The sequence below is a fragment of the Puntigrus tetrazona genome, chromosome 6 (genome assembly GCF_018831695.1).
Source record: "Puntigrus tetrazona isolate hp1 chromosome 6, ASM1883169v1, whole genome shotgun sequence".
NCBI classification, from domain to species: Eukaryota; Metazoa; Chordata; class Actinopteri; order Cypriniformes; family Cyprinidae; genus Puntigrus; species Puntigrus tetrazona.
Genome location: NC_056704.1, coordinates 22775468 through 22801938, shown reverse-complemented (window position 1 = coordinate 22801938; position 26471 = coordinate 22775468). Strand labels below are relative to the sequence as shown.

At 35.9% G+C, this 26471-nt stretch overlaps 1 protein-coding gene across 1 annotated transcript in view; it reads left to right on the top strand.

Annotated features, from left to right (window-relative positions):
• The window catches only part of ca16b (carbonic anhydrase XVI b), a 70628-nt gene that overhangs the window by 20513 nt on the left and 23644 nt on the right, over positions 1 to 26471 (top strand). The window contains 5 exon segments of the mRNA XM_043242246.1: positions 15822 to 16001; positions 17787 to 17935; positions 21835 to 21930; positions 23820 to 23886; positions 24930 to 25087. Of these exon segments, the coding sequence (XP_043098181.1) occupies positions 15822 to 16001; positions 17787 to 17935; positions 21835 to 21930; positions 23820 to 23886; positions 24930 to 25087 (650 nt within the window).

The window sequence follows — 26471 nt, the reverse complement described above, 5'->3', positions numbered from 1 at the left end:
TCCAGCCTTTGCCTTCAGAATAGCTTCCAACAATCCAGAAAAGAAGATTGTACAGTCCTTCACAAGAGAAAAGCCTACAGATCCGTGAGGGATGAAGAAGGACTCTATTTCTTGCTTTGTGCTCAAGAACTTCATCCCAAGAAGCGATAATAGCTCTATATATAATACAACACTGTATAAGATGTACCTGGACCTGTAAAGTGTATTGATTAATATGAAATCATAGCAAATCATATAAAATAAATTAAATGTTAAGATAGAAAACAATTATAATATTATTTCTGAATATTGCTGTTAAAATGTGGTCTTCTTTCAAAAAAACATTCAAAAATCTTTTTTAAATGTGTATAATACATGATTCCTTTCTTTTTATTAAAAAGTTGAGTGCGTCATTTTCAGCATCATTAGCAACATTTAGGAGTAATTCTGTAATGTGATATAATACTCATCATACTCAATCATTTAGGTTCGAAAACATCTTGTGACTTCCTTAAAGCTTAAGCGCATCAGACTCAGGGAAACAGATTCATTAGGTATATTTTATTACTTTTGTCATTGCTCAGGTGTCTAGGATTTATATCTTCACCAGGTTATATGTCTTTGTGTTGACCTTGGATAAAGACAGTTTCAGTATAGCAGTGCTGTAATAAATTTCAGCTTTGTGAAGCTCTTAATATAGAGGTTTATTTTTTTCATAAAGGTTTCATAAAAGTTTGGAGGTAATCTCTGAGACTTTTTTTACTTAGAATTTTGGCCTTTTGCCACTTTTATTTGCTGAGATAACATATAGAAAGGTCAGGAAGTGATGAAGAGAAAAGTGCCGGAGCGTCAGGTTTTTCTCAGATGTTTCTAAAAATCTCTCTGAAGATAAAAATAATTTCATCATAGAAGAATTTTTAACATTGACATCAAATTAGATGTGCACTCTTCACAGCGATGCCATAGAGGAACCATACAGATATAGGTTCTTGAAAGAACCATCTCTTTCTTACCTCTTTCTAATCTGAAGAGCCTTCTTTTACCACAAAGAAGCTTTTGTGGAACAGAAATGTTCTTCAGAGGTTAAAGGTTCTTTATGGAACCATTTAGACAAAAGAGGTTCTTCAATGGCATCTTGAAGCACCTCTATTTTTGACTGTGTAATGTCACAAAGTCACTGAGCAAAGTCACATATCTCTTTTTTTTGTTCAGCTAACACACTTTGTCCTTAATGTTGATAATTCTTTTTTTCTGGTTTCTTGAAAGATGTCTGTGCTTGTAAGACATTCAGAAAATGGACATAAAGGATCGAACATACTCTAGGCCTCAAAACCAGACACACTAGCCTCAAGGAAGGTGGCAATCAACAAATGTTAAAAACATCACGGTACAGCAAATAACTAACAATAATGATAAAAACAACAAAAAAAGTGACAAAAATTACATTTAACTACATAGTTTATTCTACATTATATTTAGCAGTGCATGCTGGGTACTCACAAAGCCTTAACATTTCACCAAAATTAAATTCATGTGTTGAAAGAGAATAGCGTTTTTTAGTATTTGAGATTAAAAAAGTTTTTCTTTTAAACAGGAAAATGTGCAGTTCCATTTTTTGCAGTGCAGTTAGTCTCACCGCTGTCAAAAATTGAGATAAAAGTGATCACATTTGGTGTGGAATCAGTTTTCACTCAGAAACTGCTGGTAAATCAGTTACAAAGAAGTGGCAAGTAACACATTAAATTAAACATGACATTTTCTAGTAGAAAAACTGAATGAACATTTTCCTGTAAAGCATACTCCAATAATCTTTGTGTCTTCTATTTTGTACAGTACAGACTTCCCCACATGAGCAAAAACTACCGCTAAGAACTTTATTTTCTGTATTTAGCAACTAAATGGTCTCTTCATGTGAGCTTGGAACACTTTTCCCCTTTTTGCTGATGCAATTTGTCCATGCTCGGCATATGCTGTTATAATTTTCTTCTCTCTCCCATGTGACACGACAAATAATGTTGCTATTTTTGTGACAGATGCGCCTGCGATTCTTGTGCTGGCAATATGATCATTTGGAACTCGGTTCAGTACCATGTGTTGCTTCAGAAAAATGACATATAGAAGTGCTAATTGTCAGGTCTCCGCTAATTGCCTGTCAACAAAACGTGACCCACCTTTGCAGCTGCATTTGTAAATGACTTCATAATTAAAGTCTTTTCATGCTATTCATGAACGCAGATGTATGTAAAAGTAGTTGTTAAATGTAATTAGATTTCTTAAAGAAGACAAAAAGACTCTATATGTGCACAGCTAGATGCGGATACGGCTGAGGATGGAGCCCGGGTAAACGACTGTAGAGCTTGCAAGGTGAGATTTGATTATGGTTTATTTAAAATGTGCGTGTGTGTGAAGGTATTTTTCAAAAGGGACAGATAATATGCCACACTGCAGGGTCTCCCCCAGGAGGTGCGGGCACGCATCATTACTCATATTTTTCCTCTCATATTCTGCCAGGTTTTCATTTTCTTCTGCCAGTATTCTCTCATTCCCTCTCCCTCTCTCTCTTGTCTATCTCTTTCCCTCCCCTTTCCTCTCGCTATATCTGAGCAAATATTCACTTTGTGCTAAAAAGAGAGTATCGGTGTTTGACAGCCTCCGTCGTCCCAGCATTCTGTTATTACAGGAGCAGTTTGCGTATTTTGTTTACACGAATGGTTCAACATTTTAGGAGGAATTCTGGGTCATTTGGGTTCTATTTTTAACCACGGAACTTTGAAATTTAGGATTATGTGCCCATCAAGGATTTCAGCGGTCGTTCCTAGTCATTTATGTGATGTAAATGCAGCAATATGACAGCCTGTTGTGGTCGGAAGCTAAAACAAGTCAGATCGACGATCATTTTTCTGTGTCCCTGGCAACCCTCTGTGATTGATGGGTCAAGATGGCCCACCTAGATGGTTATGCAAGACGAGCTCTCATAATTTGCAATGATAAATCGCTAAGACAGGAACCAATTTGTGTGAGAAATCCGGCTCCTATATCATCCTCGAAGCTTTCTGTGGCAAAGTGCCTGTCCTTGCTGGAAAAACAAGTTTTATTAAGAATTCAAATTAGATAGGATCTGTTTAACATAATGGAATATAGCGCAACAGAAGGAGATGCTTAGAATGATCTCAGATGTTCTGTGGTTACTCAGAGAAAGGAGCACGCAGAGCATCCAAAAGAGGATTTGTATTCTAGGCTGTTTATGTGCGGAGTGAAGTGGATGAATGTTTGGGGAAAAGATGCAGTGATTCTGAAGAAAGCTGTATCATATATCATACGCCCAGTTATCACTGGTTTTATGGGGTCACATAGTATGAGTGTATTTGTAGCCAACATCATATGGGTCAAGACTATAAATTTTTCTTTTGTAATAAAGATTGCGTTCCATGAAGATATATTTGTAGGTTTCCTAGCATAAATATATTAACTATCCCTGTCTAGGCTCTTCAAGGCAAGTTAAAATTATTTCTTGGTTTTATATAGCAAATATTTAAGTAATTTAAAACATTTTTTGTAAAGTATCAGCATTTCAGTTCTCTAAAAAAGATTTATCAAGATTTATTTTTCTCAAGTCATTGTTATAGTCATCGTATATTAAACAAATGGAGTTGAATTGAGAATTGACAGGCATTTATAAATTCAAAATAACTGACAGGCATTTTTATTTTTATTTTATTTTATTTTATAGCTCTTTGCTTTTCAGGGCAAATAAAAAAATCTTATTTTATTTCATGTTTTTCTATAGTAAATAATTAAATAATTTATTAATTATTTGTAGAAGTATCAGTATCAGTATTTCAGTGCCTTAAAGGAATAGTTCACCCAAAAATGAAAACATCATCATTTACTCACCCTCAAGTGTTTCCAAACCTGTATGAATTTCTTTGATCTGTCTAACACAAAGGAAGATATTTTAAAGAAAGTTTGTTACCAGGCTGTTTTGGGTCACCATTTACTTCCATAGTATGACAAAAATACTATAGGAGTCAATGGTGACCCAAAACCTTTTTCAAAATATCTTCCTTTATGTTTGCAAAACAAACTACTCGAGGGTGAGTAAACGATGACAGAATATTCTTTTTTGAGTGAACTGTTCCTTTAAGAAAAAGATTAGTCAAGCCTGTTATTTTCATTCATCATTTTTATTGTACTAAACGGATGCATTTAAATTGAGAATTGCACTTTTGAGGGGGGAAAAAATTGACAAACATAGTGAATTTCTAATTGGCTAAAAGGTGAAAGCTTGACTGTTGACCTGGACTGTTTTATTAACAGAGCCTGAGAATGTCACAGAAACAAATGCATTTTCTCGGCACACTGCTTTCATGTGGTTCTATCAAATATGTGCACAGTTTTGGTCTCTATAATTTTGCTAGTAAAAACAAAACACTTCGGTTTGTGTTGTTTTTTTTTGTAGCCGCGTAAGTGCTAGGAAAAAAAAGCTCACAGTGGGATTTGAGTTCAGGCGGTTACGTGCAGCCTGGCAGCCTAAGAGAAATCTAAGGTTACCCTCCCTGCCAACACAAGCGTTTTGTAATCGTGACCCTGTGTGAGGAGGGGTTTGTTTGGTGAAACTTTCCTCCCCACCCATAACATCACCCCTGCATACAATGGAAGTGATCATATCTCTGTCTGAACAGGAGAAGAGGAAATGAACACATTAGAGGGTGGACTGTAGAACATGCAGCTACATGCTAGATAGTTATCTTGCAGAAAATACCAGATAATTATTGACCTTTAAATTTGAATTCACAGTAAAGTTTTTCTTCTGTATGAATCCTTCTCACAGCGCCCATGGCTACAACCATATCCCTGGCCATTCATAATTCATAATATGCTCATCGGAATAATAGAAGAATACATAAGAATATATTATTTATTATAGACGCCCTGAAAAATCTGTACTTCTGTTTACTTCCGAATACTTTTTACTTTTTTTTTTGTCATAAAAAAGTATTCTGCTGTGTGTGGAATTTATGTGACAGGGTTATTTTTATCCCAAGATCCATAAAATACTATGTTGTTAAATCGGTAATGTATATGAAATTAAAACAAGCCATTAAAAATGTGGGCACAGAAACCTAAAGTTTCTTTTTTTCAGCCTCCTAAATTAAGTTTCACAGGGTGTGGGACAACATCCAGTTCACTTGAACTCTCCGTATAACTACTCGGAACAGGAAAGGACTTTGTTTTAGGTCGCAAAGTACCTTAAGATGGAGGCTGATAATACTGGAGGCGGACCTTGTTTTGTCTGGAACTCCACTCGCTTGCTAATTAGACGCAAATAGACCTTTGATTTATCATTTCCTAACTTGTCCTGTTTCACCACGCAAGTGGAACGCAGCCGAGATACTTTGGAAGAATGGGTCAAAGATTAGTGTTCTAGAACATGCCATTCTTGCTATAAAGGAAGCTTTTAGACGCATTATGTAAAAATATTTGAGAAAAGCTGCAGTACTGTTCAACAGTTGAGGTACTGTATGATGTAATGAGTAAATAGAGTTTAAAGTAAATGTTATATATTGTTATATATTGTAATATAACATAAGTTGCCCTATTATGGGGTTTGAGGGGTACGAGTCCCAACAACAGGTTAATATGCATTTATTTTTACTTTACTTGCCTTATGACTCCCAAATGATCAACTCAACGATTAATCTTTCCATTTCCCTCTTTTGCGTGACACTAATCTGTGGTGATTTTTCGGATTGGTCTTATTTTTATTTCATCATGCCTGTAATGCCTAATAAAGTTGTTTACAGTGTTACCAAAGAAACCGCTATTTGTCACCTAAAAGTAAAAGTGTCACCTAGCGACAATGAATGAATTAGCATTTTCATTCAGACAAATGACTTGACTTGGGATTTGTTTAAAAACTCAATTCAGAGTCGACTCTTTCTTCTGAGAGACAGTAACTTAATACACCGTCACAATTTTTAGATTTAAACCTTTTTACACACTGCATAAAAGCTCATATTCAAAAATCCATAACAGGGGCACTTTAAAACAAGTTTTATTCTTGTAATGGCAAAGCTGCCAGCAGCCATTGCTACAGTTTTCACCGCCATATCATCCGTCAGAAAACATTTTAATATTCAAATTTGGTGCTTGTTATTATCAGTGCGGAACATTGTTGTGCTGCTTCATATTTTTTGTGCAAACCATGATACAAGCAGCATTTATTTATAATAACGTAAGAGTCGTGAACATTACTTTTAATCAGTTTAATGTGTCCTTGCTGAATAATAGAATCACTTAAAAAAGAGATAATGCATCTTAAATAATTATGTATCTTACTGGTTGTTCATTTTTGAGGCAGTCATTTATAGGGACGTGAAGTGTAATTTGTGTTGAGTTTCGGTTTGATTATGTGTGTGTGTTTGTGTGTGTGTGTTCTAAACTCATTATCGAGGGCAAAATACTGTTAATCTCAGTACACATTCCAAAGGAAGTGGGTGGAGACGATGAGATAAAGGATGTAATTCAGTCTGAAAGGTATCAATTAATGAGTTCAGTTATATCTCACCAAACAGCAGCAAAACCCATTTTCCTGCTACACATTTTCTTTACTTTAATGAAGGTTACATAATGTTTGAAAAATGATTCAGACACAAAGCTTTAAATATGGAAAGGCTTCTGCATTCAAAGCAGGTCTTCAAGCTAAAATCTGATGCTAATGATTAGAATAAGAGTCATATATATATATATATATATATATATATATATATATATATATTATTAATATTATTAATATTATTATTATTATTATTATTTATTTTTACCTGATTACTTTTCACTAGTTAAAAATCAAAAAATGCAAAAAGTCTTATTGCTCAGAAATGTAATAATACATCTTTTCTCAAGCCACAGGGTTTGAGGTATCATCCCTTCCTTTTTTATTGCCCTGAGATTAATTTATAAGCAGGGCCTTCCGATTTCGTCTAGGAATAATTTGTCTCAAAAAAGAAATGTCATTTGGCAGTGTGTGTTTAAATGCTGGTGATACTCTGAATGTGTTTTTCATTCCAAAAAAAATTTAAAGCTTTAACAGTTTTATGACTGAACAGCTTTGAGCAGTTAAAACTATATTTCTTTTTCAACCAATTATGGAAAGAAAAGGGGCATTATTGTGCATTTTCTTTGTATCACTAAAGACGCTTTGAGGTAAATGTGAGAAAATTAAAGAAAATTGGTGTGGTTATAAAAGCTGAAGCTGTCATAATGCATCCAAACAGCAATTGCAATTTAACCCTTTAAAATGCAAAGTATATGATATATGCGCAAATTGCATTTGGAATAAAACTCTTGATTTTTGTGTCCATCAAACTGATTAAAACATTTCAGTTGAACCGTAACTCGCATTCATGCTGCTCCAAACACGCATGGCTTTCTTTCATTTGTGGAAAAGGAGACATTTTAATGAATTGTATTAGTCACTCTTTGCCATGCAGTTTCACTGAATGAATGCTAAGGCTTTCAAGTCTCAACAAGGAAGCAGAAGGCACCATCAAAGTATCATAAAATACAATTCATGAGTTATATTTTAAGTCTTGCGAAAGCCATGTGAGAGATTTTTGCAACAAATAGGTTTGCGTGCCTGTTAACCTATTGCTGCAAACGGAGTCAATGAGTTGAACTCGAGAAATGGATTCAATTCTTGAACGAATCATTTCACAAAGCTTCATCTTCAGAGTCGTACTGACTACTTGTGATACTTCTCACAGCTTGTCTTTTTACGTTTCACAGAGTGTCGAAATAATAGCAGCTTTTAATTTTTTTTTGGTGAACTAATCCTTTAAGACAGATTGTTTATTGCTTCTCATTTCTCTTTGAATTAAGGACATTTAGCATATTTTCCCATGAATATTAATACTCCTAGTTCTGTTCACCCATTGAATATGCATATCTGTAATCTGCACACAAAGACACTTTCCGAATTCCTCATTTCCCATGACTAACATGTTTAATTCTTTTTGAAGTGTAACAATCATTTGCTTGTTCATTTATGAGTCACTCCTGCAGTGAAGCTCTAAGTCTTTCGAACGACAAGCTTCTTTTTTCGGCAAATAGCGCTTTAGTATCGGTGACCGAATCCGCATAATTCGCATCTCATTGATCTGTAACTTTGTTGTAGCTATATTTGTCTGGATTCAGATCCGATCTGGCCTGTTTTTCGCATGGCTTGCAGCTATCAATGACCCTGGAAAAGTGGCAATAACCGCAGGTCTCCTGTCCAAACCCCAACCAGCTCCACTGTCACTATCAATCGCATCAGCATCACATGTTTGTTTCCTGTCGACCGTGCGCGGTCTACAGACCACAGAGGGTTAGATTGAACACGACTGGTGAGCGGAGCCGTGCCAAAAAGTGTGATGGCTGCCAAAGTGTGTGCCGCGTGTCCCATTTTCTCAGGAGGGACAAAACAGACATGACAAGGCAATCTCCACACAGTCAGCGTTCCCGTGACAACGCCGGTCAGGTTATTTATCTGCAAGGTTAATGGGATTACGGCTGGTAACAAAGATAGTGGATTGAGACAAACATGTGCCCGTCGGACTGAAGGGGAATGTGACAGAGAGTGGTAGCTGTTGAGCTAAATGACTCAGCTAGCCCAAACAGATGGTGCTCAATACATACACGAGTCATAAAACAGTTTTATGGCCGGCGTTCCTGGTTTTCCCCTCCAAAAGAGATCCGAATGTGGCACCGCATATTTGGAAGCGTTTGCGTCGCCTTGCCTGCTCGTGTTTTACTCACAGTTGATTCCGATTTCCGTTTCTTTGTTCTACTTCTGTTACGTAACGCTGCAAACGTGTGCCAGAAAGTTCAGTTTTTGTCTCATTTATCCATAGAACAGTGTTCCAGAAGTACATCTGGGTATTCATTAGCAAACTTGAAATTCTTTTTCCAGTCAAAAAAAGAAAAGATGTGAACATAAAAGATGAAATTGCTTAAAATGAAAAGTTGCAGAAGACATTAAGGCATTGACATTTGTGTGTGTTTTTTTTTTTTTTGCCTTATTTTAAGCATGAGTCCATTTAAATACAGCTGGGTTTATCCCCAACAAAATTTACCAAGGATATATTCTCTAATATCTTGCACAATTTGATATATCAAGAAAACGACTACTGTCTGCTTTAGTAATACTCTTGTACTATTCAGAAAAATATTTTTCTTATACTATTCAGGAAAATTTTCCTTTTGCTAGATTTATGTTCAACAAGATCAAGACAATTGCCTATGATATGCATATGTGGGTCTCCTTGGAATTACAAAGTTCTAAAGTTATTCTCATTTATATTATGTGACGTTTCTTTTGTAAGCTGTGTACATTTTTATCTATATAAGTCTATGTAATGCAAAAACTTTGAAGCTCAATATCTTGAAACTGATCAGAATGCAGATAGAACCTTATAATTCTAAGGCACATGATTATGTACAATATATTCTATATGTACATAATAGGACATAGATATACACATGTATTTGTATATAAGTAACAAATATAGACTGTAAAAACAAATTCCGTAAAATTTACTATAAAAACTAACAGCAGTGTTTGCGGAATTCGACCGTAAAAAATATGGTAACAACATTTAGGTTTTACAGTTTTAAGTTAAACTTACAGTTAAATACAGAATTTCATAACTGCTATATTGTTAATATATCAACCTATTAAAGTACTGAAATCTGTTTTGTACCTTTTAAAAAACACTGATAATTACCAAATACAGGTAGTGATGAACCGAAGCTCATCACAAGCAGCTTTTAAAGAGAGACTCATTAAACTGTAATACGCAATAAACTTTAATTTAACAACATTACATGTAACATGCATAATAATAAACATAACTGATCAGAAAATAAATCTAAGAAAAAAAAACATCAAATTCAAACAAAATTTAAATGAAATTCTAGGGAATTCATTTTTTTACCGTTAAAATCACTATAATTTTTGTATGTTTATATATCTCATCTCATGTGCTGTATATCATGTTTTTATTTTTACTGCAAAACAAGTCAAAACTACAGATTTAGAAAATTGGCTTAGACTTCTGTCATTTTTGAAAGAAAAAGAAAACGTTTTTCTTTGCTCCTAGAAATAACACTTGTGGCTTCATGTTTTTATAATGTCACACTTTTGAACACAGATGTTGTAGCTGTCATCTCGTGGTTCATAGTCACTTTTTAGGGATCCAACAGAGTGTCTTTGCACCTGTCTTTACAGGGAGCCCACTCGTTCAAAAAGGCAGCTAAATGGCTTCTGAAATTGAATGGAAATTTCTGCTAGAGCAAAGTGCATGCAACCATAACTTTTTCTTTCTCTTTTTTTTTTTTTTTACAATATGGCAGGTCAAATCAAACCCATTTGAATTCCAATTACCATTTTTTCAAGAGACCATTATCACAGATGTGCACTTAATTTTGATATTTAGAAGCATTTTCTGAGGCAAGCATTATCATCCTTGCTAGGGTCAGAATATTGTAGACTTTTTTTTTTTGGACTAGGGCCTGCGACTATCCTAGAAACCGCACAGATAGCTTAGCAACTTTTTTCTAATTTATTTAGTGTGATGCTTCTTAAATAAGACTTCAGATGATCAGATGTCATTTTACAAGATTATACATGAAGAAATCCAATCCAGTCCAAAGGGGTTTTCCATTTTCTTGCATCTGTTAATGTGTTTTTGATTTTAAATGAGCATCTAGGGCCTTGTGTTACATTATTAGTATTTTTACACTATCCAGTCCCACGTTCCCTTCATTCATTCATAAATTCAGGCCTTAGGGCAACACAAACAGTGTAATAATCCAAGATGTGTTTTATGCCAACTTCTGTCATCAATAAAATAAGTTACATAGAGCCACTTCTTGTTTTAATCCCTAGTTGCTTACAATTACAGTTTGATTAAAAATAAATAAAACGATGATATAGTCGTGTATCTCTTTGCATTGCCTGGCCTGAGATAGATGGAAAAAAATGTTGTTTCATTCTCATTATCATTATCTCGCTCCTCCTGTCTCTTTCTGGGAATCAGATCACGCAGAATTAATCCAATTAGTGTCTCTGTTAATTAGCCTGCTATTCCAAGACTGAGATATAAATTAGAGCTTTCAAATTGTTTGGTGAGATTGTTCTGAACGCTAATTAAAATGCAGTGTGAATTATATGAATTGGCAGGACATAAAAGATGAGTTATTTCTTGGCCATACGAAAGAAAGAAGTTGGAAAAGTAGTCAGATTTATCGCACAGCTGCAAGATTGCGAGCACTTCAAGTCGCCTATTGAATCAGAGGCAGTCTTTTATTTAGATGAGGCTGTTATAGGTTTATTGATATTTCTGTTATATACAGAAAGGCCACGAGGAGTGTAATGGCTGATAAACGGTAATATATCTGGAAAGGATGATGACTCGTACAACATGTAATTATCCAAGTCAATTTGTTCTGCTGTAACATTTCTACATTTTATAAAGGATTTTTGTGTATTTGATGGGGTAAAAGATGTCTGCAAACACAATGGCTTGCTACACAAAGTGTATTACGTAGTTTAATCACACTTGTGTATATTAGAGGAGTTTATGTGATGAAAATTCACAATTAAATTCAGGCAAATCTTAAGCTTATGGAGCACCAATGAGAGATAAAGTATTGCAGTGTAATTGCATCTCTCAGGGAAGCGTTTGAAAATACACATATGTAGCGCTCACGTCTCACATTGCCTTGATGTTTGAGTGTCAATGAAAAATTCAAAAGGGCTTCAAGGCATATAATATCATCTTATGATCCATACCGGTGCTCTCAAATGTATTTCTGCAGAAATTTTCCACAATCAGTGAAAGGTAATGAATCCGTCAGAGTACAATTCATTCATCAAGTGTTGATGAAAAAAAAAGCAGTATAAAAGTCAAATATCATTGACACTTATGCATATTCAGAGTTAATAAATTCAGATTTCATTAATACATATTTTATTATGTTCCTCACTTTAATGATATACTACGCTTCAAGTTTTTGGGGTCTGTATATTTTAATGTTTTCGGGAATAATAATAATAATGTAAGAGACTGTGTACAATGTATGTTTTGTTTTATTATATTTCCTATATTAAATCCTGTTATGGCAAAGCTGACTTCTCATCAATCACTTCGGTCCTCAGAGTCACATGATCCTTCATAAATTGAGCTAATATGCTAATTTGGTGCACAAGAAAAAAAATCTTATTTTTATCAGTGTTGAAAACAGTTGTGCTTCTCAATATTTTTCAGGATTCTTTGATGAATAAAAATTAGAAAATTTAAATCTTCTGTGCAGCACAAACAAAAAAGATAATAAATAGTATAACAATACGGAGCAAATGATGGCAGAATTTTAATTTGGGGGGGTACGTCTCATTAATTATCTTGTCATATCTCCTCTGATGTTTTTTTTTCTCAGTCTGTGAAGCAGAGTTGATAGGTTTCCTCTCTGTGTTGCTGCAAATTTGTTGCATTCGAGAGAGCAAGACACGACAAAACTGTCAGCTCTCACCTTCCCTCAACACATCCCTCAGTGTGACGCGATGAAAGCTGTTGCATCTCGCAGCTCGTGAGCCACATCGTCTGAGGTGACCGGTCGCCAGTTATGTATACGGTCCTTAAGGACAAACGAAGTGTTGAAGAGAAGGAGATGTTGAGCGACTTTTAAGAGCGAGCGATCCAGAGATCACCCTGGCAGGGTGGATGTAGTGTCACTGTCACAATTGAAGACTCCGGCAGAGCCAATTGTTTAGTGTGTGACACGGAGAGATTAAATGGTTCAATGAAGATTTGTGGACTGTCAGTTGGACGGACGTGGACGGCGTGCGGGAAATACCGTAGGCTGATAGCTTAGGATGAGAACCGCGTCTTGATCTTTTCTCAAAGGAACCTGGATGACTAATTAATTAGGAGATAAGAAAGTGAAGCGAATTCGTCTCAGCTTTGCGCAGGTGTTTTAAATCTATTTCAGAGTAGATGGTGACCTGAGTTGCGGTGGGGGGCTTATGTCAAAGCGGGCTGAATCTGGAGGAGAGATTGAGTATTTCAGGTGAAGTGTCTTTGTGCAGATATCCAACCCCTGCTGGGACAAAAACCGACAGCTGGTTCGGGCTCACCGTGCCAGCACTTAACAAATCAGAATAGAGGAGTCTGGCCCAAAGAGAAATCAATGGAGAGGTGGAAAGGGGTAATCCAGCGTCCATCTAAGAATCATATTAGCACTGAGACTCTACGCCTGGGTGGAAAAAAACAAGCGGCTGACTGTCGTCTGAACTGCCAGCCTAAAAGCATAGACACAGAACCCTGAGGAGATACAGTGAAAGCCACGATAACCCTCAGGATGTGTTTAATTGGCTTCTGACATTGGGGAAAAAACAGCATCAGGTTGTAGAATCAATTCATCATTTTGGACTTGGACAACCATGTTGTGTGAATGCAAAAATATTCACAGCTGAAAAACCAGTTGCTTTTTCGTTGCTGGAAAATTGATGTCAATTAGCAGAGCTCCGAGGAGATTTCTGCACAGTAGCAGCGGGCCAAGATCTTTGGAATGACCTACTTGTCCCCTCATTAATTGGGTAAGAGGAGTAACCTTTCCTTAAAAGAGAAGAAGCATGACTTCTTCTGTCCCAATGGAAAGTGATCTGACCTTAATCTGTCAGATGGAAAAGAGAGCTCCCCCATTCTCTCTTGGTCTCAGTGTTCCTGTTCCAGTGACCTGGGTGAAGAGTTGAAACTGGTCAGGGCATATCAGGCTGTTTTCAGTGTTCAATTTCTTGGTCCATTAGTGGTCTAACAATACAATACAATGCAATATTTTTTTGAAATTTATTTTATTTTATTGTACAATTTCTATAAATGTATATTTCGGCATATATATCTATATCAGTATACTTGTTTAGTGACTCACTCTGTAGGTTGCATAAATACACCAGTAGTTGGAAACAAGTCTTCATGAGTGAGTCATTCATTGCTTTGTTCAAAAGCATTGAGAAAAGCATCAAGAAGTTGCTGTCAGTGCTTGAGTCATTGAATCATTCACTGAACCAATTAGTTAAAAAGCTGCTGATTTTTCGTTAATGGAGAACAAAACTGTAAAATATAAAATACTTAGTAGTAGCTTCTTGTTTTACACTGAAACAAACAAAAGTGTGTACTATTAAAGCATTGTTTTGGACCCAAGTCTGTTTCACAGCGTTTTTTATTTGTTTGGTTTTTCATACTCAGCTGTCCACTAGTGACCCCACCATACAAATCTAGCTCTATCAAACGGACCTGTTTCTCTGAGAATATCATCAGGATGTCATAGTCTATCGACATGGAAAATAAGTGTAACTGAGCTCAGTTGGGAGTCAACAGACTTTTAGCGCAGAAGATTAGAGACAACATCATTCTTGACACCACGATCAGACCCTCAAGCCCGAGGGCAAATCTGATGTGCTGTCTTTGAATCTCCAGCATAAAATACTTTTGTTATAACTCTCAAATTGCTTCAAAACCCAAGCCCATTTTTAACTATGCATTTGATTGGCATAAGGTCAATGCTTGCACGAGATAGCATTGCGATGGTAACCGTGCACCTTTTGAACCAATCAATCCCGAGTTTTTTTTCCCTCTCCTCCCACTTTGACTATCCAGGCTGAAAGAATCTCGGTGCGAGCAGTGCTGATGATAAAATTATAGTGGTTAGTTAAATTTCGTACCTTCTTGTGACTACGAGTATTCAGGTTGCCATAGCAAAGTCTGTTTAATCTGACTCTGGAAAAGCAGGTCCCAAAATTGGAGTGATTAGCTTCAGGCACCCCATAACCGCTCATCAGACATTAAAATTACATATTGCTGTGTACATTTGTCCTGGCAGGAAGCCGAAAATGGTGATTAAAATGACAGTTTTCCATAGACAGTTTGTACAGATTGTTAAAGAGAAACACAGTTGCTTTTACTGCTCCTAAGAGTCCTATATATCTGTTTACCGCACCCCTCAACATGTCAAAGATTATTATTCATATACTGTGTGGGAGACTTAATTTGATGCGCAAAGCATTAACCATTAGGAGGCAATTTACATACACCACTATGACATGGACTCTGATATGTCTGCCACCACCGGTAATGAAACCATTCATCAGTTTAGTGCTGCATGTTTGCAGAACATGTGAGCTCATATTTCTCTGTCTTAGACCAACACAGATGGCTGATGAGTATCAAATAATAGCTCAACATCATCACGAGAAGAGGGATTTATGTGCAGAAAAAGTTTGCGTTGCATTTGTGTTTTGCTAATTCAGATTTACATTGCAAATGTGTACTTTTCCTCAACTGCTAGACAGAGATGAGTCAATGTTTAGTCAACAGAGGAATAATTTAATTCTGTCCTGGTGTGTGACATGATGCACTCTAAAATACCGTTTTGCACATTCAGTTTTTTGGTTTTTTTAGGTTAAATGATTAGGCATGATATTTTTATTAATCAAGAGGCCTCGTGTTAACTGAGAGACTGCTTGGAATATTGCAACTTTTAAAAAGTGATATGCCACACAGCAGGACCTTTTAAAATGGCCTAGTGAAGAAAAAATGTGATTTTAAAAATTGTGGAAAAAAAATGCTGGAAAATATGTATTCTCTGTTACATATTGAAATACATCTCTGTTGTGATTTTAAAAAGGACATTAATCATCAGCAATATGTATTCCGTATAACTTGAGCGCCTTCTAGCATCTGCCAATGTGTAAATGTTTATTCTTCAAATTTATTATTATTATTATTATTATTCTTTCACAGGCACCTATGGACCTCGAAGGTGGGCTTCTGCTTATCCAGAATGTGGAGAAAGGAATCAGTCTCCGGTAGATATCCTAGATCTAGACACCCAGGTCTCTCAGGAGTGCCAGGAGCTCACCTTGGATGGCTTTGAAAACAAGTCATCAAACAGGACCACCATGAAGAACACAGGCAAAACAGGTTCGACCAAAGATTGAAACTGCTATTGTTCCAGAACTTTGACCTTCCTCTTAGCTTCAGGCCACCTAAATGTTTAATATATTTCCAAATAATTGCATTAATAAGAAGCAGTTTGCAAGTTTCCTATATTGACAGACAGTTGCATCAGGTCTGAGGGAGTTTGAAAGTCAAAGCCCAAGCTAATTTCAGACATGTGCAATGCCCTCTCAAAGTTCCTAAAAGATCTGTTGTGATGCCCTGTGGATGTGGAAATTTATTTTTTGAAGGCCTAAACTTAAAGAGGTCTGAGGATTTTTTTTTTAAATGTAGTAATGTCTTGTTTTTTGTTTTTTTAGGAAAAAAACTTATTGACCTGCAACTTTTAAAAACTAGTGTGAATACATATGAATAATTTGATCATCATCAAAAAAAAAATTCAAATTTTCTTAATTTTTCATATTATTAGTAGCAGCAAAAACACATCTATATTGTGCGTTTGTTGTACACATCTGTAACAAAATCATTCTTTTTGGCCTGCAAATCTAAAATTAGCAGTGCGAAAGCATATTTTGCGCATTTCAAATGTTACTTTATGGTGGTTTTAATTAGGAGTAATTTGGAGAATGGCACACTGTAGAGCGCTTTTACTGAGAAGGTTTTTGGGAATGCTCGCCAAGACCATAAACACGCTGTGGCATAATTACCATAGGAGCTTTTTCTACTGTTTACAGAGCACAGCGTTAGATCCTTTAAAACCCCGGCATCACAAGCGTCTCCTGAGTACCACAAGTCTTTAGCCCAGTGTGTGTATTCACCAAAAGATCCCATCTCTTCACAAACATTCCTCATATCCCGCCTAAATCAGTTGTTTGTTCTCACCCCAGCACTTTAGTTTACTTTAGAATTAAACCGAGATCTCCACATGAGAGCTTTGCTCGTGTGAGATGCTTTGAGTGGTTCCTTGTAGTTCATCTTAGTTTTTTTTACACTTCTTAGATTCTTAGAGAGTATGTGGTAGAGCTCTGTCCAGTTTAGCATTGAACGATGTGACTTATTTGTGAAGCATTTTATAAATTGAAAACCAATTAAAGTGGCCTTTTAAAGTGAATTTTGTAGTATTAGCATTCTAATTGTAATTTTTGCATTGTCCTATCCGATCACAAAATAAAGAGACGTTATTTAAAATTAAACATTCAATAAATGCATTGTTAATGACTGTGAAAGTTGTTAACATTTTGATTTATTAACAATAAGCTCAGTAATAATGCACGTACTTGCAGTTAAATGGATTTAAATGTCCAGAATTGTTTCAAATAGCATTGATTTTGACCACGTTTGTTAATTGGCCGTGGAAAAACAAGTTGTATGAAGAAGTTATATAGTTTCAGCGGAGTCTACCCAGCAGAAGAAATGGAAGATATTTCAATTTGTTTACCAATCCAGGCTTTAAGGAGTCAGAAGGTCAACTCTTAATGCGGTATAATGTGACGGTCTGTGCCAGGAGAGCCCATGGAGCTCATTTTGATGTGTCCGCTCTGGCCTGCAGAGTGCATACTCAGTTTCTTATGCATCATTATTTGTTTTAAAGGTCCTTTGTCAACATAAAAAAGACAAAATTCCCCTGGAGCATTTTACAGTCTGAAGGAGAGTGGGATATTAAAATGTATATATATCTGCCTACATTATTTGTCGTTGAATTACACAGCTTAATGTAATACACTTGGCAGCCTCGGTTTTACATACCACAGCTCATTAAATGTATTTTTATATCCATTCTCTAATCTGATCTTCTTTTTTTCATTCCAGTGTCTATTGTTCTGAAGAATGATTACTTTGTGAGAGGGGCCGGCCTACCTGGACGCTTCAAAGCAGAGAAGGTGGAGTTTCACTGGGGCAGCACCAATGGATCAGCTGGTTCTGAGCACAGCATCAATGGAAAGAAGTTTCCAGTAGAAGTGAGTGTGACACATTATGTCCCTAATGTGTGTCAACTGCACTCGAAAAACAATATCAGTTCCACTTGAAAGAAAAAAAGTTGCCAAAAGGGCTAAAGGAGTCCCGTGTTTCTTTGCAAAAACAAGTTCATAACAGTTCTTTTGAATAGTCCTTAAACCACCCACTTTCACATTAAAAAAAAATCTTATTAGGAATGGATTTTAGGAGAGGAGGATAACGTTACTAAATGAGTTTCTTCAATAAAGTTCAAGGATTTCACCTTGACTTGAGTAGGTTGAAAGCGGTATACTAATCTGCACTAATTGAAGGACCTCTCAATGAAACTTGGATCGATACGTTTTATTGACTTGATGGTGTACCTGCTACATTTCACTGAACAGCAAGGATATTTGGCTTCCTTAATTCTTGCCTCAAGGTGGTGTTTTTTAAAATGATTCGTCTTCTTCAGCAGTTCAACTTGGTATGTAAATGGGCGTATTTGTTTCCATTCAGTGTCATTTCCATTATTGCAATAATTATATATAATAGAAAATTTTAGTAGTATTTTTGATTTGTTTTGTTTTATAAAAGAATTTTGTGGATATGACAAAAGAAGTTCTGAGCCCCAGTGCTCATCTTAGTCAATAATGACGAAAAAGCTAAATTTTTAATTAAGTGTAATTCCTTTCCATGCCTTACAGGGTGTTTTGTAGTTGCTTTCAACAACCTTCCAGTTCAAAAAGTGTCTCTTTTGCCTTACAGATATTATTTTGCACAAAATTAGTGTGTTAGTTCTTGCTTGTAAACCTTCTCCATTTGCCGTTGATAACATGCATATAAAAGCTAGGTGCAAGAAACACTGTACAGTGCAATCAATTTTCATTTTGAGATTTCTGATAAATGAGTGCAAAGCTAAAAAATTCAGAATGGACGCACCACTGCAATCAAATTAAATATTATGCAATCGCACTATACGCTAGAACTTGTTAAGTCAAGTGTATACTGGCTATTTTTTGTTTCCACACATGGTTTCTGTCCCATTTTGATTCATTAACTAAACGTGTTTGTGCTATGCTTTACTTTTGGTCACCATAAACTCTGAATTGGCTCTTGGAGGAAGCTAATTGGCTAATGAGGTTTGGTGATAAATGAGTAATATATTTCCCCCCGTGAAGACAATAAATGGACACCATTAAAGTCTGTGATTTAAAAGAGGCCTGAAGGAGACTGATTGGTTTTCATTAAAGACTTTAACTTTGTTCTTTCTTCTCTTTATTAGCGGTTTAATTCATTGTCCACCCCTTCTGACATTGTCTGGTCTTAATTACTTTGTTTGGAGGTTCGTTTTTTAGTTGCCTGGCTTTTACCTGAAATGCCTTGGGTTCCTTTGCCATGACTGTTGCCTTGCCAAGGGCGTATCAGTCTCCTTTACAGAAATAGCTCTTTATTTCATTCCATTTCATTTCAGTGTTCAAACAAGGTCAGAATATGCTCAGAGTAGAAATGAATCCTAAATTCTTGAGCTGAACCTTACTGGCATTTATCCATGATCTAGCAGTATTTCTTTTCTGTCAGTGCAGTGTCTACACAACAACGGTTTAGAGGATGGGAAAGCGAAATCATTTGTATTCATCAGTCTAAGTTTGTTGGGAATTAGCTGGCACAGAGGTCAGACGACCTGGGCTGGCTCCGCCTCTCTGGCAGCACTTTCTCATTAGACGAATCGACTCCGCTCTATAAATCCCATTTTACACAGAAATACAATTGATGTGTATCCGCACGCCGCTGGATAGCTGCTAAGCATTATCTAGCGATTTAAAACCCAAACGCATTGAAGCCAGAGACTGAGAAGAGATGCATCCAATTATCTCTCGACGACTTTTGTTGACCTCTGGCTCAAATCTGGCACAGTAAATTAAACCACAACAGCAATAATGTTAATTTTATTTTTTGGCCTTTTTGCCACTATTTTAGTGCTGCTTGCCAAGGAAAGCATCAGCGTTAGTGTTTAAATGAACTCTTAACCCGAAGTATTAAACTTTGGCATACTGTTTGCATTACATATGTTAACCCTGTAAAGCCCAATGTGAAATGATAGTAGTGTGAGTAGTTGGAAGAGTTTATTGAAACTTTAGATAACAAATATTACAAAAAAGTGCAAATACATGTGGCATACATTATGGCTAATATAGTATGATACAGGGAGAACGTGAAGCTCAAATTCAAAGAAAGAAAAAATACTTTTTATTCAGAGGCCCAAAGTGAGAAAATAGTATGTAATTTGGTAAAGACAACAGACTATTTAGATCAAAGAGAAAACAGATTTCTTACAAAAAATGCATATAAATAACAGTGCCTGGATCTCCCAAAAAAAAGATAGCAGAGATATCAACTAGTTGTTCAGTAAATGTTATTCTTAAGTTTACTGTATAAAGATACTACAGTCCAAACTTTTCTTTTTGAGGAAGAATGTTCTTACATTTTTTAAGTGGTCAGACTTATGCTTTTTTGTGTGGATGATGACACAATGAATTAGCAGATCCATGTACCATCTGAAAATTTATGTCAAGGAATGAGTTTTAGTATGCAACTACATAGAAAGCACTGTTGGTCTAGTTACCTGTTTTTAATGTAGTTATTGTCATATGTAACAATGGACTGCAAAACCCATTTTTCGAAGTGGAGATGTACACATTTTCTGAAAGCTGAATAAATAAGCTTAGGACAATATTTGGGCGTGATGTAACTATGTAAAAAATCTGGGATCTGAGGGTTTAAAAAAATCTATAAAATTGCCTGTAAAGTTGTCCAAATGAAGTTCTTAGCAAGGCATATTAATATTCAAAAGTTAGGTTTTGATATATGTACTTTGGGAAATTAACAAAATATCCTCATGGAACATGATCTTTTTTTGACCCGTGCTATATGTATTTTTGGCTATTGCTATAAATGTACTGTAAATATACAATTTAAATATACAATTTGGTCCAGATTCACATGTTCTATTTGTCTGATTTCTAAAGGGTTGAGTTTGATTGGATGCCTCTGCTTTTTTTATTAAAAAAAAGTATTTTCCTATCCTAAGTGTAGGATTATATGGTTAGTCGCATTTAATTCTTTGTACATAGCAGTATCTGCTGTCCTCAAAACAAGCTTCCGCCCGTCGGTTGAGAAGCACTGGTCTAACAATACAAGAGCTTGCTATTTTTCTTACATGCACCATTAAATGACCAGGGAAATGTGCTAAAGCAAAGTCTACAATATAAAACGAAGAGAGAACAACACGGGCAGGCAAATAACGTCGGCGCTCGAAAGGCTGCCAGAGAATAAGCTCAATTGGAACGTGATTGTCAAAGCGAGGCTTAATCTTATTCCCTGCATTTCAACGATCTCTTTCACGATTGCTCAGCTGCTGTGAGCTTTGACACGCCATTCATCCCGCTTTCCTTTCTCTCCCTCTCTCTCTTTGTAAGATCGTCCCTGTTTTTTCTGTAATAGTAGATTTAGCATTTATTTGACACATGGCACTTTGTGCGTTTGTTCAGAGACAATGTTTAAGGCAACAAAGACATGTTGTTTATTGCGCCGTGCCGAGGGGATTTGCTTCTGAGGTTCGCTTTCTTCCTAAATCCGTCCTCAGAGAGAAAGCGTATAATCCTTAGTTGTCTCAGATGTCAAAATGTGGAGTGATGAGAGAAGTAGGATATGACAGATATGCCGTTATTGTGTGTGCGTGAAGACGATGAGAGGAATATCAATTCGTGAGGATTTGACAGCGCTACTGTACCAATTTCGATACCACGATGCATTGTGTTTACCAAACAGGAAAGTCAAAGCAGAACATTAGTGTGAGCCGTTTCATATCCTGTCAAATAAGAATGCAGTTATAAAACCATGTTCTCATCTCTTTGCCTTATAGATGCAGATTTATTTCTACAATTCGGATGATTTTGACAGTCTGAGCACCGCGATAAAGGAGAGACGAAACATCGCCGCCATGGCTGTCTTCTTTCAGGTGAAGATCTTCTTTGATTTTTCGGGGGGATTTTCGGATGTTTACCAGCCTGTGAAATAGGGCTTTATAGCTTGTGGTACCAGAGACTAAAAAACATCAGATAGATTTGGTTTGGGCCCATGTAGCCTCAAGGCTTATTTTCACCATTAGCAACAGGTAGAAGAAAGTGCAGACATCTTCTCCTGCCCTCTAGCCATCTTTCTCTCAAAGTATAATAGAATAAACTTGCTTCTAACTTCGGTTTCAAAGAATAATGAAAGTCCATGGGGCAAGGCATTGCAATGGAATGAAAGTTAAAGTACGATTAAACTGCTTCAGAAGTCTAGCTGCAAGACTTTGAGAGTGACTGGCATGACGAAATGGCCTTCTAACCTTGTCTGTACGAAGGTTCATACAATCATGTATGAGCATGTCAAAAAATGGCATGATGTAACCAAGAGGTCAAGATTCGACTGGTTAGCATGGCCTCTTCTTGTAGATGTAGTTAGCCGTGTATTTTAAAGAAAAAAAGGTGTGGTTTATGGATAAATGTTTTGCAGGCCCAGATGGGGAACCCAAATAATGATTTCCACAAAAATCTGCAGGCTTTATTCTTCTTTTGCATCTGGACCTGCATAATCAGCCATTTATGCTTTCGAAAAGTAGTCTGAAAGGATGATTTAGACAACGTTACCGCTAATAAAACACACTTTTTACTCTTAGAAGAAAGTTTGGGGTTTGTATGATTTTTCTCTTTTGCATTTATTTGACCAGAAATACAGTAAAATCTGTGAAATTGTGAGATTAAAAAATAATCATTTTCCATGTAAATGTTTTACAATTTGGATTATGCATCATTGTTCCGGTCTTCATTATCCTTCGGAAATCATTCTAATATGATAATATTTATTAGAATTGTCAGTGTAGACATTTGAACGGTAGTGTAAAAAAATATTATAAGGCTTTTGCAGAAATGCCTTGCTTCATAGACCTCTATTGTAATTGCATTAGCGTTTGTTTTCACTGAGGGACAAGTTTACGAAAGTGACATAACAGAGCAAATACATATACAATTATGCTCCCAACAGCATTGTCTCCTGTTTATTTCAAGTTTTTTCTTCTTTTTCGACTGTGACAAACGTTCTTATCAAGGGTGAAAATGGCAAATTTTCCACGCTTTTCTTAATGAGTCCAGCCAAAAAGGAAGATTTGCGGTGCACAGGCTCAGTATTCAGGGAATGTCACATGAATGTATAGAGAAAAACAGGCTTAACAGGTCAGCGTGATGATCCGTGAAAATAACATTTTTGCAGCGCAGCACCGCATTCATCCCCCTTCATTCACAACATGCTTCGCGCGGTCGCATACAGTAGGTTTTTACACACCTTAACTAATGTGACAGGCCTATTCTTCACGCTGAAAGTGGAACGCAGGTGTGTCCTATGTTTATCCATTGTCAAATGGTGAAAGAATAACCTACGTCGGCGGACTTAAACTCTTTCGCCCACATGTGACAGCGTTATGGCTTACCGCTATTAGTGCTTAGACGAATGGTGTCATGTGGAGTGTGACATGTCCGTTCCTGGGGGTTTTATATAGTTAATCGATGTGGAGCTCCTGTATTGGTGGTTCCCTTGGGCTCTTTTATTGCCACCTAGTTCAACCAAATGAATCCTCAGAGAGCACAAGTGAGTATATTTCATCTCTGACCTGAATGAGCTTCTCCATCAACCTGAATAAAAGGTGCTTATGTCAGCGTGCTCTAGTTTTTAATGTTGCGTAAGCAGAGAACATGGGAAACTTATGTTCGATAATAGCAGGTTTTAAATGCAGCCCATTCTTTTTGCGTTTCTTTTAACATAGAGGAACGGAATAATCGTTAATTTCGTGCTGCGTTTTGTTTTTTCTAGGTGGCGAAAAAAGACAACATTGCAGCCGAGCCCATCATCACAGGTCTCAAACGGGTAGTCCATCATGGTAAATGTTGCTATATAAACAGCTTATAGGGTGTACAATTACACTAAAATGAAATATAAATAAATAAATGTAATAATAAAAACTGAGCGCCTTAGCACAACAAACTTTTTTTACTGCAAATACAGTTCTCATGTTGGTTATATGGCTCTTTGGAGATTAAAAAGTCAAGGTGTTGCAATATAGCTTCTTCAGATATGAGTTCTAATAGAGGAAAAATTTAGCTTTTCTTTTGTAGGTTCTTGGAAGTAAATAGACTGTTTACTGTTGTGAAATAAAAACTACATATGAGTTTTGAATTGTCTTTTTTAAAACGTACGTACTTTGAAAACATACACTACTGCACTGTTTGTGGTCGGGGACTGCAAAAACAGGAATATAAAACTGGAAATATTAGTGCAATTTCGAATATGTTTTCTATTTTGATATATATATATATATTTTTTTTTTTTTTTATGTGAGGGCAAAGCTGAATTTTCAGCATTGTTACATGATCCTTTAGAAATCATTCTAATGTGGTGGTTTGCTGCTCAAGAAATATTTGACTATTATCAGTACTAAAAACATTTGTGCTTAATACTTACGTGGAAACCTTGATATGTTTTTCAGGAATTTTAAATGAAAAGAAAGTTCTAAATAATTTAAAAGACTATGTTTTATAAAACTCTAAAGGTACTGACTGTCACTTTTAAACAATTCCATGCATTTTTGCTGAATAAAAGTATTATTATTTTTTACTGAGCCCAAACTTTTCAACAGTAATGGATTTATAAATTTAATCAAAACTTTTTTCTATGTCCTAAAACATGTAATCACTGCATCTATTGTTTAGAAACTTGGCCCGCTTCGTTACAGTCTGGAAATAAAGAGAAAGCTGGGCAGATGCTTTTATTTCAAAATGCCAGAAGAACTAACAATGAGATAATAAAATGTCACCAAAACCTGTGTATATGCCATCACATCTTGCTGCCTCGTAGTGCTTCAGGCAGGCTTCATAAGATCTCCTTCAGTCTTGGAGTGTTTATTCAGTGTCTTTTATTTAACAGAGAAGGAAACAAACCTTGGTCCATTCATACTGAGGGATCTGTTGCCATCATCCTTGGGAAGTTATTACCGCTACACAGGCTCGCTCACGACACCTCCTTGCAGTAAAGTAGTAGAGTGGATAATCTTCAGTCGTCCTGTTTACCTGTCCTACCACCAGGTTCATAAACACACACACACACACACACACACACACACATCATGACTACATACACTTTACATTCATATGATCATGCATCACCTCCAGCTGTGTGCACTATGCTTGAAATTGGTCTGCGTTCATTCTCCTGTATCATATTCGTACCATCTGCAAGCAAACACACAAACACAAACAACAAACAGACAATATTACACTAGCAATGTGTGACTCATCTGCTGTGTGCTCAAATGTTCCTGAAAATGAGATGGTGCAGAAGATTTGCTAAACGAATTCATGCATGTGTATGTATATGTGCGTTGTAGATGTATAGTTTCATTACATTGTATGTAATGAAGTGGTGCTGATCTCTTTCTAAAATTCATCTAAAGATGCGCAACATATGTCAACTTGAACCACAAAACCAGCCATAATGTATACGCCATCTGAAAGCTAAATAAACAAGTTTTTCGTTGATGTAAGGTTTAAGATACAGCACTTTGAAAATCTGGAATCTGGTGCAAAAAAATCTAAATACTGAGAAAATGCTGTTCAAATTAAGTTCTTAGCTATGTACAAAATAACTTCATGGAACATGATCTTTACTTAATACAATGATTTTTGTCATAAAAGGAAAACCGATAATGTTGACCCATATTATTGTATTGTTGGATACAGATATACCCGTTCTACTTAAAACTTAAGGTTTTGTGGTCCAGGGTCACATATTTGTTACCATATCAGTCTTGTTTAGTTTTATTTTTACATTTATTTATTTGTGCTTGTTTGTTTTATTTATCTATTAATAATTAATAATGCCCATTTCAATAATAATTTAAAAATAATATATTTAATAATTTTATGATATATAAAAATTGTATAATAATAATAATAATAATAATAATACATCTATTATTTTAATTTACTTATTTACATAATATTTAGTCATGTTGATACTGATAGTAGTAATAGTCATATTTTTATTATTATAAATGTATGTCATGATAACGTCTTCTTAACCACATCTGTGGCATAGCAACCTTCCAAGACACCCATTTACATAAAAATGGAATATAATAATTTATACACTTTTCTATTGATGTGTGACTGAATGTTTAACTTAAATCAGCCTCACTTCCAAATCTCATTCTGGAAACAGCTAACATGGATTAACTTATCCGTTCCAATCTTTTATTTTTCTACCTGCTTTATTCAGCATCACACAGAGTAAAGTCGCAAATTCATACCCAGCATGCACTTCTCTCCTTACTGAAATCTTTTTGCCGGAATAAATTGAAAATAAATTCATACATACCTTGCAAAGCCGAGCTAAAAATGATGAAATGAAAGAGAAAATCACGATTAAACTCGTGGATAATGTTGTTCTTTGTCTTTCTGCCTCTCTGTC